At 46.8% G+C, this 19,207-nt stretch overlaps 2 protein-coding genes across 2 annotated transcripts in view; one reads left to right on the forward strand and one right to left on the reverse strand.

Annotated features, from left to right (window-relative positions):
* Positions 1–19,207, forward strand: part of c2cd2l (c2cd2 like) — a 663,422-nt gene that overhangs the window by 258,415 nt on the left and 385,800 nt on the right. The window lies entirely within an intron of this gene.
* The window catches only part of dscaml1 (Down syndrome cell adhesion molecule like 1), a 601,890-nt gene continuing 588,820 nt past the window's right edge, over positions 6,138–19,207 (reverse strand). Inside the window, exons 28-32 of the mRNA XM_078198958.1 lie at positions 16,669–16,787; positions 14,824–14,976; positions 12,308–12,502; positions 10,416–10,739; positions 6,138–6,568 (exon numbers count right to left, since the gene is read on the reverse strand). Of these exons, the coding sequence (XP_078055084.1) occupies positions 6,138–6,568; positions 10,416–10,739; positions 12,308–12,502; positions 14,824–14,976; positions 16,669–16,787 (1,222 nt within the window). The remainder of the gene's footprint in view (positions 6,569–10,415; positions 10,740–12,307; positions 12,503–14,823; positions 14,977–16,668; positions 16,788–19,207) is intronic.

Raw genomic sequence — 19,207 nt, forward strand, 5'->3', positions numbered from 1 at the left:
CCGTTGTAAGGCAGCAGTGCTAACCACTGTGCCACCATGCCGTTAGAGGTATGTTAGAGGTAGAAGGGGTCACAGGTATAGGTTGGGAGGTGGTAGATGTAAAACTGAGATGAGGAGGAACTACTTCTCGCAGAGGGTGGTGAACTTGTGGAACTCCCTGTCCCATAACACGATGGAGTCTGAATAGTTCAATGGTTTTAAGAGGGAGATAGCCATATATCTAATAAAAAAGAAAAGAGGGATATGGGATCAGGTGGGGAGGTAGATTTGAGACCAGGGAGATATCAGCAATGATCTGATTGAATGGCGGAGCAGGCTCGAAGGGTTGAATTTGCCTACGTCTGCTCCTAATTCCTACGTTCCTATGTAGAATGGTGGGAGCCAATAAGTGGCAGGTGTGCTTTATTTAGCTGGGCAACTGCAGAGTGTAAGTCTGAAGTAAATTAATTAGAAATTTAAATATTAATTTGATTAACGTAAATGTGTTTGGAACATCCCATGTATGCCACATTGCCATGGAATTGGTATTAGGAAACTGCCTGTTTGTGTGTGGGGTTTACCTGTGTGATTTGAGCACAGAACCAAGCAATTCAACTTGAAGAAGCCGTAAAGTCTTGGGGGTTGCAGTTGAAAGTACCTGGGTTGGTCGATCTAAGTTCAGAAGTTAGGGGAAAAGAATTTGCCAACAGCTGGGGACCAGGAGAATAGCGTTACTAGAAAACCAGGTGTTTCTAGTTTTATTTTAAATTACTGTGCAGGGCTTGTGACCAAAGTTCAGGTTTGAGCTGAATACCTTACACAACACCAATGTTTGGAAATTATTCCAAGGGAGTGGATAACCTTCATGAATCTGATAAGTTGCCAAAAACTTTGGGAGGAAATTGATAGTGAAAACTAGGGGGTTCAGTTCAGAATTTTAGTATAAATGTGTTTTATTGTACTTTTCAAAGTAAAGTATGAGTAATAATCTAAGACAGCATTTACCATAGGTGGCACGGTGGCACGGTGGTTAGCACTGCTGCCTCACAGCGCCAGGGACCCAGGTTCAATTCCTGGCTTGGTTCATTGTTTGTGTGGAGTTTGCACGTTCTCCCCGTGACTGCATCTGTTTCCTCCGGGTGCTCTGGTTTCCTCCCACACTCCAAAGATGTGCGGGTTAGGTTTATTGGTCATGCTAAATTGCCCCTTAGTGTCAGGAGGACTAGCAGGGTAAATGAGTGGGATTACAGGAATTGGGCCTGGGTGGGATTGCAGTTGGTGCAGACTCGATGGGCTGAATGGCCTCCGTCTGCACTGTGCGTATTCCATGCCAGTCCTGTTTGATTCTTATATAGTAAAATTAATCTGTTTTAACCATGGAATCTTGTGGCCTCATTCTTTTAGTTAATCATTGGGTGTTTAAATTTCATATTAAAGGTTAACTGTCTCGATAGATATTGGGTGGAATTTTCCCATCCCGCCCATCACGGGAATCGTAGTGGGCAGGGGGTGGACCATGCAAAGGTCCATAGATCTCGGGCAGGATTTTCCAGTCCTAGGGTGAGCGTGGCTGAAAATTCCCGCCCATTGTAACAAAACAAGTTATTTACCCATGTAGCATGTGTTGACAATGTTCCTCTTTAATATTCCAGAGGGATTAGGATAGGCTATTCAACAACCCTGGGGTTTAAAATCTATTCTTAGGTGATCACCTTTGGTGAGGGGGTCTGGAGGGGTGTGAACCACCCTGTGCTAGCATCAAAAAGTATTGGTTCAGAGATTTAACGATAAGTTTCCTCTGCAGACCATCCCCCCACCCCAACTCCCCAACCTAAACTCAGAAGGTTTGCTGCACATTGTCCATTCTCAGCAAGACTCTCACTTCAGTATTTGGGAAGCTGTAGATCATGCAGCGGCTCGGTGGCACAGTGGTTAGCACCAATGCCTCACAGCACCAGGGACCTGGGTTCAATTCCCGGCTTGGGTCACTGTCTGTGTGGAGTTTGCACGTTCTCCCCATGTCTGCGTGGGTTTCCTCCGTGTGCTCCGGTTTCCTCCTGCAGTTCGAAGATATGCGGGTTAGGTGGATTGGCCATGCTAAATTGCCCCTTAGTGTCAGGGGGACTAGCTAAGGTAAATGCATGGGGTTATAGGGATAGGGCCTAGGTGGGATTGTGGCCTGTGCAGACTCGATGGGCCGAATGGCCTCTTTCTGCACTGTAGGATTCTATGCAGTGGCCTGCCGACTCCCACCATTCAGAACTTCAGTGAAATTTGCAGTCGCTGACAGTGCAAATTCTTATTGTTGGATAAGGGAGGAGACATTTATCCCCCTTGCTTACGCCAGATACAAATCCAGGTTTTAAAGGGAATGAAAGAAAATGGAAGGAACTTCTTTCGTGACCCTCAGGCCAACCTTCAGTGACTAACAACCGATGGAATATTTTCTCTGCTGCGTACTTACTGTTGTAATGAAGGTAATGTGGGCAGGCAACTTGTGCACAGCAAGATCCCACAAGTAGCAATATGATAATTAGCAGATAATGTATTTTAGTGGTGGGATAAATATTGGCTGGGACACTGGGGGAGAACAGCACCGTGTTCCTCTGAAATAGTCACAAGGGATTTTTCACGTTCATCTAAAAGGGGAGATGTTTCATCCAAAGGACGACATCGTCGGCAGGTTGTGCCAGCCTAGAGTTTGTGCCCAAGTCTCTCGACTAGGACTTGATCCCAAAACGTTCCACTCAGAGGCAAGAGTGCTCTCTCTCAGTCACAGCTGATACCTGAAAGAGTCTGCTAGAACGAAATGTTATCCAAGGCCTGCTCCAATTTTTCTCACTATTGGGAAACTTGGAAACTCGGAGTAGGCCATTCGGCCCTTCGAGCCTGCTTCAACATTCAACATGATCCTTGATCTGAATGCCATATTCCCGCTTTCCCCCGTACCCCTTGATGCCATTCAAAAATATAAAAAAGATTGAGCTCTTTCTTGAATACATTGAGTGACTTGGTCCCTTCTGTGATAGAGAGTTCCACAAGTTCGTTAACCTCTGAGTGAAGAAAGTTTTCCTCATCTGAGTGCTTAATGGTCTACCCTGCATCCTGAGACTGTGTCCCCTGGTTCTAGATTCCCCAACCAGGGAAAACATCTTCCCTGCATCTAATCTATCTCGCCCTGTTAGAATTTTATACATTTCATTCAGGTCTCCTCTCATCCTGCTAAATTCTAGTGAATGCAGGCCCAGCCAAACCACCCTCTCCTCATAGGACAGTCTAACCAACCCTGGTATCAGCCAAGTGAACCTCTGCTGCACTCCATCCATGGCAAGTATATAATTTTTTCGGTGGGGCCACCAAAACTGCACACAATATTCCAGGTGTGCCCTCACCAAGGCCCTATATAACTGCAGTAAGACATCTCTACTTCAAATCCTCTTGCAATGAAGGCCAACATACCATTTGTCTTCCTAATTGCTTGCTGCACCTGCCTCTCCACTTTCATTGACAGGTATACAAGGACACCCAGATCCTCTTCCACATCCACACTTCCCAATATATCACCATTCAGATAATATCCTACCTTTCTGTTTTACACACCAAAGTGCATGACTTCAATTTTGACACACTGGGCGGGATTTTCCGACTTCATGCGCCCCGAAACGGGAAAATCCCGCCTGAGGTCAATGGACCTTTTCATGGTCCACCCCTCGCCCGCTACGATCCCAGTGGCAGGCAGGCCAGGAAAATTTGCCCCATTGTTAAGCCTCTGCAGGACTTAGAATCATAGAATTCCCTACAGTGCAGAAGGAGGCCATTCGGCCCATCAGGTTTGCACCGATTTTCTGACAGAGCATCTTTCCCAGGCCCAACACCCTGGCCCTATCCCTGCAACCCCACACATTTACCCCGTTAATTCCCTTAACCTCTTGGGACACTAAGGGCAATTCAGCATTGGGGCTAATCCACCTTCGACTTGGCAATACATTATTCTTTTATCCTTGAGACCTGAGTTCAAGTCCATTCCGGTCATCTGCTTCAGAGTCTCCATACGCAGGGACTGGCCATACCCAGCCTTTCTGAAGTGAGTTTGATGGCACTTTTAGTTGGCATGGGCTCACGGCAGACAAAAAGTGTTGTCTACGCAACATTCCCATTCTCAGTCGTGAGGCTAGAGGATAACTAAGGATGGGAAATGAAAAAAATATGTCACTTTTCCGAAAGAGTTGGTGTTCTTCAGAGGTTGGGCTTGAGCAGAGGGAGCTGTCATTGGCGTCGAATCATGTTATATTGAATATTGCAGAACTCGATGGAGAAGTGGAACATACTCTATTCCTCAGAACTAACATCCATTAAAGACCAATCCAAAAAAGACTTCAAATCATTTTGGTGTTTGAGATATAAACCATACCAAGACAGGTAAACTATACCAAGGTAGAGCGGCACGGTGGCACAGTGGTTAGCACTGCTGCCTCACAATGCCGGGGGCCTGGGTTCGATTCCCGGCTTGGGTGGCTGTCTGCGTGGAGTTTGCGCGTTCTCCCCATGTCTGCGCGCGTTTCCTCTGGGTGCTCCAGTTTCCCTCCCACAGTCCGAAAGACGTGCTGGTTAGGTGGATTGGCCATGCTAAATTCTACCTCAGTGTACCCGAACAGGTGCTGTAGTGTGGCGATGAGGGGATTTTCAAAGTAACTTCATTGCAGTGTGAATAGAAGCAGGAGTAGGCCATTCGGCCTTCGAGCCTGCTCCGCCATTCATTTTGATCATGGCTGATCATCAAATTCAATATCCTGACCCCCCCCCCCCCCCATATCCCTTGATCCCTTTAGCCTCAAGAGCAAGATCTAATTGTTCCTCAAATCAGAACCTGTGGGTGGCAGCATGGTGGCACAGTGGTCAGCACTGCTGCCTCACAGCAAGAACCTGGGTTCAATTCCTGGCTTGGGTCACTGTCTGTGCAAAGTCTGCACATTCTCCCCGTGTCTGGGTGGGTTTCCTCTGGGTGCTCCGGTTTCCTCCTACAGTCTGAAAGACGTGCAGATTGGGTTGATTGGCTATGCTAAATTCTCCCTCGGTATACCCGAACAGGCATCGGACTGTGGCGACTAGGGGATTTTCACAGTAACTTCATTGCAGTGTTAATGTAAGCCTACTTGTGACACTAATAAATAAACTTAAATTTAAATGGAGTTAAGTCAATTAGTCAACTATGTAGATATAATTTAAATGCAATCTGCTCTTCATTTGTCTCAAATGATCAAACTCCTGACCATAAATGTTATAGCATCAAATTGATGGCTTTCAAGATAATGATGAGAGATAATAGAATCATAGAATCCCTACAGTACAGAAGGAGGCTGTTTGGCCCATTGAGTCTGTACCGACCACAATCCCACCCAGGCCCTATTCCCATAACCCCACACTGCCACTGCCCCTGACACTGAGGGACAATTTACCATGGCCAATCAATCTGACCTGCACATCTTTGGAGTGTGGGAGGAAACCGGAGCACCCGGAGGAAACCCACGCAGACACGGGGAGAAAGTGCAAACTTCCACACAGACCGTGACCAAAGCTGGGATCGAACCTGCGTCCCTGGCGCTGTAAAGCAGCACTGTGCCATCGTGGCGCCCATCTTAATTCAGTGGCAGAACAGGCTCGATGGTCCGAATGGCCTACTCCTGTTTGTGTCTGGTGGGTTTGCTGCATTCACTGAACAGGGAAAGAGGCCGAACTAATCAGAAAACAACAACGTATAAACAAATGTTTTTATTGCACACGGCGTCTTGAGTTTTTTTCATAGAAAAAAGGTATTAACACAAGCATTTGCAAATAGAAGCAGATTCTTTATGAGTGATCAGTTTTTTTTTAAACAGTAAAATAGTCCGCATGCAATGGCTCCAAGGAATTTGCTTCGAAACAATTCACAACATCAGAAAAAAACCCCCACCTGCGTCCTTCGTCCAAAACAATGTGAACTTTTTTTTGTTTTTCTTTTTTAAATAACATCACATTTTGATTTTTTTTGTTGTGCCCTGGTTGGTTTGCAGAAGAAGAAAATAGTATTATTTATACAAAAAGAGTTCCTTATGTACAAGAAATATTTTTTTTTATTACAAATTAGCAAGGGCGAGGGTGAAAAGGGGCATCTCTGTGCCTTACACCAGGGTGTAGGACTTTGAATAGGCGCCCACCCCTTGTTTCTGTGACCTGCCCAGTCCGGCTGTACTCATTTCCAGTAGCGAGTCTCTGGAGCCGCCGATTTTGGTGTGTGTGGGCAGCCGCGGTTCAGCCGGGGCGCTAGCAGCGGATGCGGTGGTGGTGGTGGCGGCAGTCGTGTTGGCAGAAGCGGCAGCTGCGGGGCCTGACACGGTGAGAGTTCTCTGAGGTAATGTGGCCGTGGCGTGCGGGTGGATGGGCGGCTTGCTGTTGGGGTCGAGGGTCATGTGGCGGCCTTGCGATTGGTACGCCCTGGCCATGTTCCGGATGGAGGCTTCCCTGGGTGGCACCACGGGGCAAGGGTCACGGATGTCTGACTTGCGGAAGAAACCATCCGTCTTGACGTACAGGGGAAGATTGCAATAGTCGCCTGCAAAATAGGTGCATGGTTAAAATAATTTCATAAGACAAAGCTGAATTTACTTAGCCCCATTTTATTTTGCCCTGGATGACAACATAGATCTAAAAACCCATTTGGTTCACTAATGTCCTTGAGGAAAAGATGTACAAACATAGAAGATAGGAGCAGGAGGAGGCCATTTGGCCCTTCGAGCCTGCTCCGCCATTCATCACCATCATGGCTGATCATCCAACTCAATAGTCTGATCCTGCTTTCTCCCCATAACCTTTGATCCCATTTGCCCCAAATGCTATATTCTGCCACCTCTTGAATACATATATGCCATCCTTACCTGGTCTGGCCTACATGCAACTCCAGAGTCGCAGCAATGTGGGTTGACTCTCAACTGCCCTCGGGCAACTAGGGATGGGCAACAAATGCTGGCTAACCAGCGACGCCCATGTCCCACAAATGAATTAAAGAAAACCTTGCGGGCAAGTTTTGGCCAATGGCGCTTGGCAAGAGGTATCAAGGAAGGGGCACTTAACTGGTTTCACCTTCCCCTCAACTTACTGACGGGTAGATTAATTCTTAGTTTCAGCACTAAAGTCCACCATTGCAGCATCACAATCTGGATGCAGTGGCCTCCCCCAGCATTGTTCCCCTATCCCTCAAGCTGAGATGAACACTTCTTGTTAAACCAACGTATTATCACCCCATCATCCTCTTTTATGGTTTTCCTCAAACAGCCAGACTGGTGGGATTGAGAAACCCACTATATCAGGGCCGCAGATCTGGTTCTACCCACTCTGTGCCACAGTGTGCCATCATATAGCCCTGCCAAGGGCATCTGAACATTTGAGAATATAGGTTTCTATTGACGAACTCTATGGGTTAAAAACAGAGTTTGCAAAAACTCAAGGAGCAGTAACAGAGCCACACTGCTAGGAGAAACAGTCTGACTATAAATGGGGTTATTATAAGTGATATATCACAGGTATTTAAGATTACGTGATAAAATGTTGTTTTGGGAGCTTTTGCTCGTAACTGTAACCATGGCAATACGAATTAATTATATTTAGTCGGAAGCACTGTCTCAAAGGGATTTTTTTTAGAAACAGTCTTTGTCAATTCTTGTGATCATCAAGATGAGGGATGTTAGCACTGTTGAACAATGCATTTCCTATAATTTGCACCCAGTGCCAGCATCAATCACTCCCAGAACAGGTACAGCACGGGGTTAGATACAGAGTAAAGCTCCCTCTATCCTGTCCCCATCAAACACTCCCAGGACAGGTACAGTACAGGGTTAGATACACAGGACAGCTCTCTCTACATTGTCCCCATCAAATACTCCCAGGACAAGTATAGCACGGGATTAGAATCAAAGTAAAGCTCCCTCCACGCTGTCCCCATCAAACACTCCCAGGACATAACACCCCTGGATTAGATACAGAGTGAAGCTCCCTCTACACTGTCCCCCATCAAACACTCCCAGGACAGGAACAGCATAGGGTTGGATACAGAGAAAAGCTCTCTGTACACTGTCCCATCAAAAACTGATGTGGAGATGCCGACGTTGGACTGGGGTAAACACAGTAAGAATTTTAACAACACCAGGTTAAAGTCCAACAGGTTTATTTGGTTGCAAATGCCATTAGCTTTCGGAACTTTCCGAAAGCTAATGGCATTTGCTACCAAATAAACCTATTGGACTTTAACCTGGCGTTATTAAAATTCTTACCATCAAAAACTCCCAGGACAGGTACAGCACGGGATTAGATACAAAGTAAAGCTCCCTCCACACTGTCCCCATCAAACAATCCCAGGACATGTGCAGCACGGGGTTAGACACAGAGTAAAGCTCCCTCCACACTGTCCCCATCAAACAATCCCAGGACATGTGCAGCACGGGGTTAGATACAGAGTAAAGCTCTCTCTACAATTTGCCCATCAAACATTCCCAGGACAAGTACAGCATGGGATTAGATACAGAGGAAAGCTCTTACTACACTGTCCCCATCAAACACTCCCAGGACAGGTATAGCACAGGGTTAGATACAGAGTAAAGGTCCCTCCACACTGTCCCCATCAAACACTCCAAAGACATGTACAGGATGGGGTTAGATACAGAGTAAAGCTCCCTCTATATTGTCCCCATCCCAGGACAATTTGGGCTATATACAGGGGTGCTGTGCCACACTAAACACTCCCAAGACATATACAGCAAGGATTAGATCCTGAGTAAAGCTTCTGCTACACTGACCTTATCAAACACTCTCAGGTGTAGTACTACATGAGGTTAGATACAGAGCCAAGCCCTGTCTACACTAAATGGATGATTGTGTCTAATTAGAAGGATACAGAAAAGGTTTACAAGAGGGTTGAGAGACTTTGGTCATGTTGATGGATGAATCATACAGAGCCACAGTGAAAAATAATGGGAATGGGACAAGGAATGTCATAATGGCAAGGCTTAAGGCTTTGTGCCTTAATGCATGGAGCATTCACAATAAATTTGATGAATTAATTGCGCAAATAGATGCAAACGTGCTTGATACAGTCGAGTTTATGGAGACATGGCTGCAGGGTGACCAGGGATGGGAATTGAACATCCAGGGTATTCAGTATTTAGGAAGGACAGACACAAAGGTAAAGGTGGCGGAGTTGCATTGCTGGTTAAAGAGGAAATTAACACCCTACTGAGGAAAGAAGGAATTTGTTAGAAGGACAGGATCTACAGGCATTTAGTGACGCAAGGACTGATTAGGGACAATCAGCATGACTTTGTGGGTGGAAAATCATGTCCCACCAATTTGATTGAGTTTTTTGAAGGGGTAACCAAGAAGGTAGATGAGGGCAGTGCAGTCAACGTTGTCTACATGGACTTTAGCAAGGCCTTTGACAAGCTACTGCAGGGTAGGTTGCTGCATAAGATCAAATCTCATGGGATCCAGAGTGAGGTAGCCAATTGGATACAAAATTGGCTTGACGACAGAACACAGAGGGTGGTTATAGAGGGTTCTTTTTCAAACAGCAGGCCTGTGACCAGCGGTGTGCCTCAGGGATTGGTGCTGAGTCCACTGTTATTTGTCATTTATATTAATGATTTGGATGAGAATTTAGGAGCCATGGTTAGTAAGTTTGCAGATGACACCAAGAATGAAGGTATATCGGACAGTGAAAAAGGTTATCTAGGATTGCAATAGGACCTTGATCAATTAGGGCAGTAAATGGATGAATGGCAGATGGAGGTTAATTTAGATAAATGCGAGGTGATGCATATTGGTAGATCGAACCAGGGCAGGACTTAGTTAATGGTAGGGCATTGGGGAGAGTTATAGAACAAAGAGATCTAGGGGTACAGGTTCATAGCTCCTTGAACATGGAGTCACAGGTGGACAGGGTGGCGAAGAAGGCATTCGGCACGCTTGGTTTCATTGGTCAGAACATTGAATACAGAAGTTGGGACGTCTTGTTGAGGTTGTACAAGACATTGGTAAGGCCACGCTTGGAATATTGTGTACAGTTCTGGTCACCCCAGGGTCGGCTGTAAAGGAAAAGTGCTTTATTGTACAAAATAAAGTAAAGCAAAACCACAAGCCTGTAGTGAACACAAACAGGTCCCAACCGGGACAACATAATAATGGACCCACTCAGGGGCCTGCTTTATACAGGGCTCGGTGTACGAGCTCCACCTGGTGAGTTCATTACCAATCCCCAGGGAGCTCATATTCTACGAGTCCCACAGGGAGGTCAATCACTGATTCCCCATGCAAGTCCTGGGGGGTTATCACATCTTTCAAATTCAAAATTATTTAGCAGAAACCTGAAGTGTGCTATTTTAGATTTGTACCTGGAGTGCGTTGGATGCCACGGCTCTGGATATCCTTACCGGCTCTGTGGGCGATGGGCACAGCGACGTTTTTCCCCCGGTCCACGTCTTGGGGCTGTGGGGGCGACGCTGTAAATCTGCAGATGCCAGCCTCTGAGGGGGTGCTCATGGAAGTCATGCTGTCGGCATTCTCATTGGTCCCGGTGGTCATCTGGTCAGATGAGCTATCAGAGATGAAGCACTCCGTGATCTCGAACTTGGCATGTTGTAGCTGCTCCTCCAACTTGGCGTGTTCGTAAGCACGCGCCAGTTCCTCATACGTGGAAGAGGCGCTCTCAGTGGAAACCATGCTGTTGCGGCCTTTATCTTTTAAGCAAAAGCATAAGAGAGATGAACATTGTGAGTAAAAGAAAGGAATAAGAACAATTTGGACAGTCCTTTCCAAGAGCTGACACAAGCACAGTGGGCCGAGTGGCCTCCTTCTGTGCTGTGAGGTTCTATTGGCCAGGACCTTCCGGCTGCCCCACAACATGGTTTTCCCATGGCGGGGGCCACTTGCCATTGGTCGCTGGCGAGACATTCCTGTCCAGCCAAAGACAACGGCCATACCATCAGGAAACAAGGGGGTAGGGGGGTTGGGGGGGGGGGGGGGGGGGGGGGGGGCGGGGGGGGGCGTGCGCGGAGGGGGACCAGAAGCTCCCACCGGCCGGAAGTGCCGGAAAATCCCACCCCCACCTTTCTGACCACTTGCAGAACTTTGAGTCAATCATTCATAACACTCAAGGGGAAACTAGATAAAGGCTTGAAAAATAAAAGCATTAACAGGCCCGAGAGAGACATCTGGGGAATAGGATTAAAGCAGAAATCCCCAATTCCGTTGAGCCTCCTTCTGTGTTGGAAGTTCTTGCATCCTGTACATTAAATTATTAATTTTTTCTAATATGAATCCTGTTGGATGAAATATTTCCCTTAAACCACAACAATTTTTTCCCCGCTGGATTGAATTTTGGAAATCCTAAATATTCACTGAAGCAAGTTATCTCCCAATATATGGCACTCTTGAGGAGCTTTGGTCTGTTGGTTATTTATACCGAACAGGCTTGATAGCGAGTGAAAGGGATCCGGATTTAACTGTACTCAACAGTCATTTGGGCTATCTTCTCCGCTTCATAATATTCTCCCTGGGGATTTTTTAAATATTCATTTTACAGGCCGTGGGAATTTCTGGTTGGGTCGGCATTTATTGCCCATCCCTGAGGGCATTTGAGAGTCAACCCCATTGCTGTGGCTCTGGAGAAACATGTAGGCCAGACCGGGTCAGGACGGCAGATTTCCTTCCCTAAAGGACATTAGTGGACCAGATGGGTTTTTACAACAATGGGTTTCATGGTCATCGTTAAACTTTTAATTGTAGATTTTTATTGAATTCAAATTTCACCATCTGCCATGGTGGGATTTGAATCTGGCATTACCCCGGGTCTCTGGATTGCTAGTCCAGTCACAATACCACTACGTCACCGCCTTCCCTTACTCTGATCAAATCTGGGATACAATTCTAGAGGGTCCAGCAACATCTTCTGCAAGAGGCCATTCCTCTTTGCCCAACAGTGAGGGGTCAGCAGGTAACTCACTAAAGCATAGCCCCATTCTTGTCGTCACTGTATTCCTGTACAAATGCTGTCTGTAGGGCTGCCATGGGTAGTTGCAGGGACCCTGGCTAGGCTTTTCCTCCCTAGCCCAGCGCTTCTGAGACTAATTAGCCTATGGGCAAGAACAGTTAACTCAGCTCAGACCAGGCTTGCCTCTATATTTCCCCATTGAATTATCATGGGTGTTATCCGATGATGATGCTTTTTGAAATCTAGCAGCCAAAATGTTTAATTGTACGAAAAGGAGACTAGAGGAAATGACCTGACCCATTGGCTGTGTCTTACCCGTGTCCTGCGAGAGACTGGCGCTGTAGCTGTCACTTTCGGTCACCGTTATTCCGTGCTGTGACCCCACAGTTCTCCAGTCGGAGGTCAGAGTTCGGGCTGGCGTGGAAGCTTGACATTTGGTCAGGGTCCATTGGCTGGAGTATCTGTTTCGTGTACTGTGCGCCGACTTGACGCTCTTCCTAGCAACGGGATCTGATGAAAAGAGAGGAGAGCGAGTTCTCAGGTCAAACCAACTTCTCACTCCTTATTCCACATTGCTTTCCATCGGAAATGCTGGGCTCACTTTGGCAGCCGCATGATTCAATTATTTAACAGGAGATGTGCAAAAGAAGAGGGTACACAACAGGAAGAAGACCTATCCAAACACTCCGTCTGCAGTCATATCATAACACTTAGCGATAGATTCATTGAATCCCTATTATACTTCTGAGGTGAGGAGAGATTCTTCTCCTGAAGTCTGAACAATCTCAGAGTTTGGTTCTCATAAAATCATACAATTTACAATGCAGAAGGAGGCCATTCGGCCCATCGAGTCTGCACTGATGACAATCCCACACAGGCCCTATCCCTGTTACCCCATGTATTTACAGTCCTAATCCCCCGATACTAAGGGGCAATTTAGCATGGCCAATCAATCTAACCCGCACATCTTTGGAGTGTGGGAGGAAACCGGAGCATCCGGAGGAAACACACGCCGACCTGGGGAGAACTCCACACAGACAGTCGCCCGAGGCCGGAATCGAACCCGGGTCCCTGGCGCTGTGAGGCAGCAGTGCTAACCACTGTACCACCGTGCTGCCCTTTTTTCAATGTGGATGATGCCACAGGCCATGTTTAGGTGTGAGCATAGACAACGGTGGCAACTGGCTATCTGACTGAGGGGGCATGGGCGTCTGAGTTATGCCTGAATGTGTCCTGCACTTGACATGGTGACACATGACTGCACACAGGCTCAGGCACTGACTGAGACATTCTGTCTCTGGACAGTTGCCACGCCGCCCTTTATTAAACTACTGGGGAACCGTCTTCTCTGTTTACACCCCAGGTTTCAGAATCTAAATCAATGTAGAAAATTCCGGAAGCAGAATTTCTGGAAGCAGAAACAGCAGGTCTGACAGCCTCTGTGGGAAGAAAAATGGGGTTAATGATCAGGATTTTACGGCCAGGCTCGAGCGAGACTGGAAATTCTCGCCCGAGGTCAACGGGCATTTCCGTTGTCTGCCCCTCACCCGCTCCGATTCCGTGGGGGGGTGAGGCGGTTGAATTCCAGTGAATGTTTCAGGGCGGAGTCAGAGTTAAGTTCCGAAGAAATACCGTTGACCAAAAATGTTGGGCGGGACATTTAAGTTTAAGTTTGTTTATTGGTGTCACAAGCAGGTTGACACTAACACTGTAATGAAGTTACTGTGAAAATCCCCTGGTCGCCACACTCCGGTGCCTGTTCAGGTACATTGAGGGAGAATTTAGCATGGCCAATGCACCTAACCAGCACGTCTTTTGGACTGTGGGAGGAAACGTGCAGACTCCGCACAGACAGTGACCCATGCCGGGAATCGAACCCGGATCCCTGGCGCTGTGAGGCAGCAGTGCTAACCACTGTGCCACCGTGCTGCTCATTTCCCCCTCTCTGCAGCGTGTTTGGCGGTGGTCAGAGGTGGCACATCGTGGTGGGATCATATAGTCTTGCCGTTGTCAGTAGGGCTTCCTGTTCAACACATCCCTCACCACGGGGAAACCCGCGGTGGAGTGCGCTGTTGGCGGGACAGTAAGAACTCACCAGCATGAACAAGGGCAAGACATCAGCGGTTAACTCTGTTTCTCTCTGTGCAGAGGCTGCCTGACCTGTTGAGAACTTTCCGGCATTTTCTCTTTTTATTTCCAGCATTTTGCTCTCAGACAATTCGATCTGTTGTTTCTGCAGCTTATTCTTAAGAGTTGTATCAAGTAGGTTTCCTCCCTCATGGGGTAAGGCATGAAACATATTTCTATCTGCACACTTTGAATGTTGAATCCAACTCCATCTCCCACAGAGTGAACTGTAGTAAGTTCTCAGAGGCCGAAGTCCCTTCACCAAAATCCCTTTATAAGTCTGACAACAGCATACCGAGTGCTTTCAGTTAGCTGTCTACACTCGGAGTCCCAGACGAACTGACACTCCTGGTTCAGTACAAAGCAAGAGGCTCCCTGATTGGCCCATCAATTTGGCCCTTAATCAGGGAGTTCATTCTCTAACAGGCCCACCTCAATTGCCTGGTTAAAGTGGTTACATGAACCCATCAAAAGGTAAGATCAAAGTTACGGAATTAATACATAGGCCCAATACTCATCTCCACATGAACCTTCATTCTAATCCCATCAGCCTATTATTCTGTTCCTTTCTCCATCACATACTTATCCAACTCCCCCTTGAATGTATATATGTCCACATCAACGAGTAACTCGTTCCACAGACCATCTTTAGATTCTACTGACCCGAATTCTGGGCAAAATTCTGAGATCAATCGGGTACTCACTGGTTCCGGGCCGGATGTCAGACATGTCGATGAGTGGCCCAGTGTTCTGAATCATCGCCGGATGATGGAGAGACACACCGGTGCAGAAACTCTGGGGGTTGACAGACTGACTAAATTCGGACTCTGTCGCAGGGATTGTGGCCTTGTCATCTCCTGTAGGAAGAGAGGGAAGGAAGACAGAAAGCGAGGATGTGAAGAAAAGTCTGAGATGCTTCCAAATATTAAGGTAGGTGGCAAAAGAACCAGAGGCAACAGGAGGAAACAAAGGTTTACTCGGCAAGTTCTTATAATGAGAGCTCACCACCAGGGGAGGCGATGGCCGAGTGGTATGATCACTAGACTGGTAATCCAGAAACTCAGCTAATGGTTCTAGGGACCTGGGTTCAAATCCCACCACGGGAGATGCTGGAATTTTAATTCAATAAAAAAAATATATCTGGAATTAAGAATCTACTGATGACCGTGAATCCACTATCGATTGTCGGAAAAACCCATCTGATTCACTAATGTCCCTTTAGGGAAGGATATCTGCTGTCCTTATCTGGTCTGGCCTCCATGTGATTGTACAGCCACAGGAATGTGGTTGACTCTGAATTGGCTGAGCAAGCCACTCAGTTCAAGATCAACTAGGGATGGGCAATAAATGCTGTCCAGCCAACAATACCCATGTCCCATGAATGAATAAAAAAAATAGCTCTGCCACCTCTGAACAGGCAGAATCCAGTTCCTCCCTTTGTTTCCAATTCATGCAGTCTAAACACACAAAAACAGGAGTGGACTATTCAGCCTTTCCAATTCGTCCCAACACAGTTGATTCATACTTCAACTGCTATTACACACCATTTATCGATAAGTCTTCAATATCCTTATTGATAAGAGGCACTTGAGCAAAAATATTACTTTACAGGGACTCCGAAACACGATCCAGATAGAATTTTATATCAGTCCCATTTTCATCCTTTTGTACAGTGGAGTTGCTTCAAGCATTCTATTTTCTGGTCTGTGTCACGCTTCATAGGAGTGAAGCTACAGGATAGGAAGACTTCTGCTGTGAATTAACACTCCAGAGAGGGAAGCTTGCCCCCATCACCCCAATCTCACTCCCCACCCTCCCCCCCTCGCCTCTCCTCTGCCACCAGCTATCCCTATAATTCCCCTCCACCTTTGGCAGCACAGATACATATAATCATAGAATCATAGAATCCTGCAGTGCAGTGCCATTTGCCCCATCGAGACTGCACCGACCACAATCCCACCCAGGTCCTATCCCCACAAACCCCATGCATTTACCCTAGCTAGTCTTCCTGACACTAAGGGGCAATTTAGTATGGCCAATCCACCTAACCGGCACGTCTTTCGGCTTGTGGGAGGAAACCGGAGCACCTGGAGGAAATCCACGCAGACACAGGGAGAATGTGCAGACTCTGCACAGACAGTGGCCCAAGCCGGGAATCGAACCTGGGTCCCTGGCGCTGTGAGGCAGCAATCCTAACCACTGTGCTGCCCTATAAGGGTAAACAAATTTGAGGGATTTAAAAAAAAAGGCTCCTTCCTTCGATCAACCTGATCTACTAAACTTCTCAACATAAGCCTCGGTCGTTCCTCTCTTCCAGTGTGCGCCTAGTTGCCTTGGGAACCCATCTATGCAGTGTGCCTCAGTGTCCTTCCCTGCTGACTCAACCATTGCGTGAAGTTCCACGTGCTTTCTCTTCCTACTCGTGTGTTTCTGACTCTTGTCCGCATGCGTCACTGGCATTGGAACCCTTCATCGTGCCTGGCAAATACAGTTGGAATCTTGGCATAGATCAAGCGTGGCCCAACACAGTGCCAACTTGTGCCACATACCCAGCTGTTTGATTCCCTCCTTGTCTTCTATCAGCAGTTGTACCCTGGGGATGTCGATATGAAGCCGGGGTCCCTGCGGCTGCCCCTTCACTGGGGTGTCAAAGCTTCGATTATTCTTACTGCAAGAAAACATTGCACAGATAGAGTTTCATAGTTTGGACAACAAGAACCTGCATTTTTAAGATCGGGTAACTGGAACATTCTCACATTAAATCTGGCAAACTTAAAGCGAGATAGCTATAGGTTCTTAGGAAGCATCAAGTAAAAGCCTAATCCAAGATCATGTTTTTTTTTATTCGTGTCACATGTAGGCTTATATTAACACTGCAATGAAGTTACTGTGAAAATTCCCTAGTTGCCACCCTCCGGTGCCTGTTCAGGTACACTGAGGGAGAATTTAGCATGGCCAATGCACCTAACCAGCATGTCTTTCGGACTGTGGGAGGAAACCAGAGCACCCGGAGGAAACCCACGCAGACATGGGGAGAACATGTAGACTCCGAACAGACCGTGACCCGAGCCGGAATTGAACCCGGGTCCCTGGCACTGTGCGACAGCAGTGCTAACCACTGTGCCACCATGCCGCCCACACACAGAGTCCGGTTTCTCTACTAGTTAACTGCTGGATTCAGACCACAGAGTCGTAGCTATGAATCCTCGTGGATTTACTTTGCCTTTCATTCTGTCGAAAATAAATCTTAAGTTGTGAGAGGAAATAACGCTAATTGATTGAGCCAAGCTCCCCAAATGTTTGACGCGGCTGTCTGTGTTGCTTGGTAATGGAAGTGGGGATCACTACTAAACCCGCTTGTGAAGGCCAGCCTCTATTAGTGAATATTCTTTACCTTTGGAGAGCAGATATTCATTACTTCATGAAATAGAAAGAGCTTGCATTTATATTGCGCCTTTCACATCCTCTGAGTTTGACAACAAATCAATAGTCACGAGCTGAAGTCAGTGTAGGAAGTTGCAGCAGTTAATTTGCACACGGGAAGGTTCCCCCAGCTGTAAAGGTGTTAATTGGCTGCTTAGTCTGGCTACAGCAGTGTTGGTTGAAGGATAAACATGGCCAAGACTGAGCAATGTCTCCTGCTCCTCTTCATACGGAATCCCGTATACCCACACGAACAGGCAGACAGTGCTTCAGTGTAGTGTCTCGTCCACAAGACAGGACCTCTGACAATGCAGCAGTCCCTCAGTGCAGCATTGAAATATCTGTCTAGGTTTAGCACTTAATCCCCGGGGGGAGACCTGAATCCATAATCATCTGACCCGGAGGGAAGACTACGATTAACTGAATCACTTATCAGAATATTAGGCCGAGTACGGTGACAAAGTCTTCACAAAGACTACTCCTCGAGTTATCCTTTCCACCCGTGTCGAGATTTTTGACTAATATCCCTCATTGCAGCCATGGTACCACATGCTGCCTCCAGTAATTACATTTTTTTTTACTGTTTTAACTTCATGGAGGGATTTATTCAGTTTGGGGTCTATTATTGCCCCCTCAGCAAGTACTGGCACTGCTGCCAACCATCTGCGCAGTCTAAGAAAGTGATGATATTTACAGAAAGTGATTATCAAGAGATAATGTGGAGATGATTTCTTGGGGGGGGTTGGTGGTGGTGCGGGGGGGGGGTTGGTGGTGGTGCGGGGGGGGGGGGGGGAGGAGGGGGGTTGGTGGTGGTGCGGTGGGGGCGGAAATCCAACGTCAGTGTGCACAATAATACAACAGGGATTCCTTATGCAATGCAATGAGGAATCTGAAGATATGTTGCCACAGAAGAATCATACCTTAGGATAATAAAGAAGGAATCTCATTGAGTGGTTTAATGAGCTTTTGGTTCCAGAGGTTTATTGTAAATGCAACCTAGAATCAAAGAATCGTAGAAACGTCCAACAGAGAAGGCCATTCAGCCCTTTGATCTTGTACTATCTTTACAAATAAACTATGATGCTTAGTCCCACATCGCTAATATTTGTCCATAACCCTGTATGTTCTATCTAACTTGCTTTTGAAATTACTTGCAGAATAGATTTCCACGCAGTTTCAAATCTCAGCAACTTCCATTGGAAATATTTCTCCTCTAGTTATTTTACCAATGACTTTAAATCCATGACCCACGCCTCAGAGATACCTAACCGTATCTCCTTCCTATCTGTCTCAAAGGGATATGGGAATGTGCGGGAACCAGTGCAAAAATACTGTGTCTTCTGGCTGACTCCAAACTACAAAAAAATACTTTCTCTCCTCACATGGTCTTCAAATGCTCCTTCCATGGAAGCAGTGATCTCTCGCTCAAGTTCACCTCAGGCAGTTAGGCAAAAGTTTGCTTTCTGGTCACGTGTAGTCAATTCCCGTGGGAATGGGCGTGAAGCCAGGGGACAGAAACAGGACAGGGACATCCCTTGCAGAACAGTTATTGGGAGAGCTAGTGCAGTATGCAACACAACAGGACAAAGAGTTGGCAACCTTGACAGGGGAATGCAGGATGGTCATTAGTGAGTCAGCCATCATTTATTCATCTGGTCTAATCCT

This window comes from Mustelus asterias, chromosome 27, assembly GCF_964213995.1.
Source record: "Mustelus asterias chromosome 27, sMusAst1.hap1.1, whole genome shotgun sequence".
Lineage (NCBI taxonomy): Eukaryota > Metazoa > Chordata > Chondrichthyes > Carcharhiniformes > Triakidae > Mustelus > Mustelus asterias.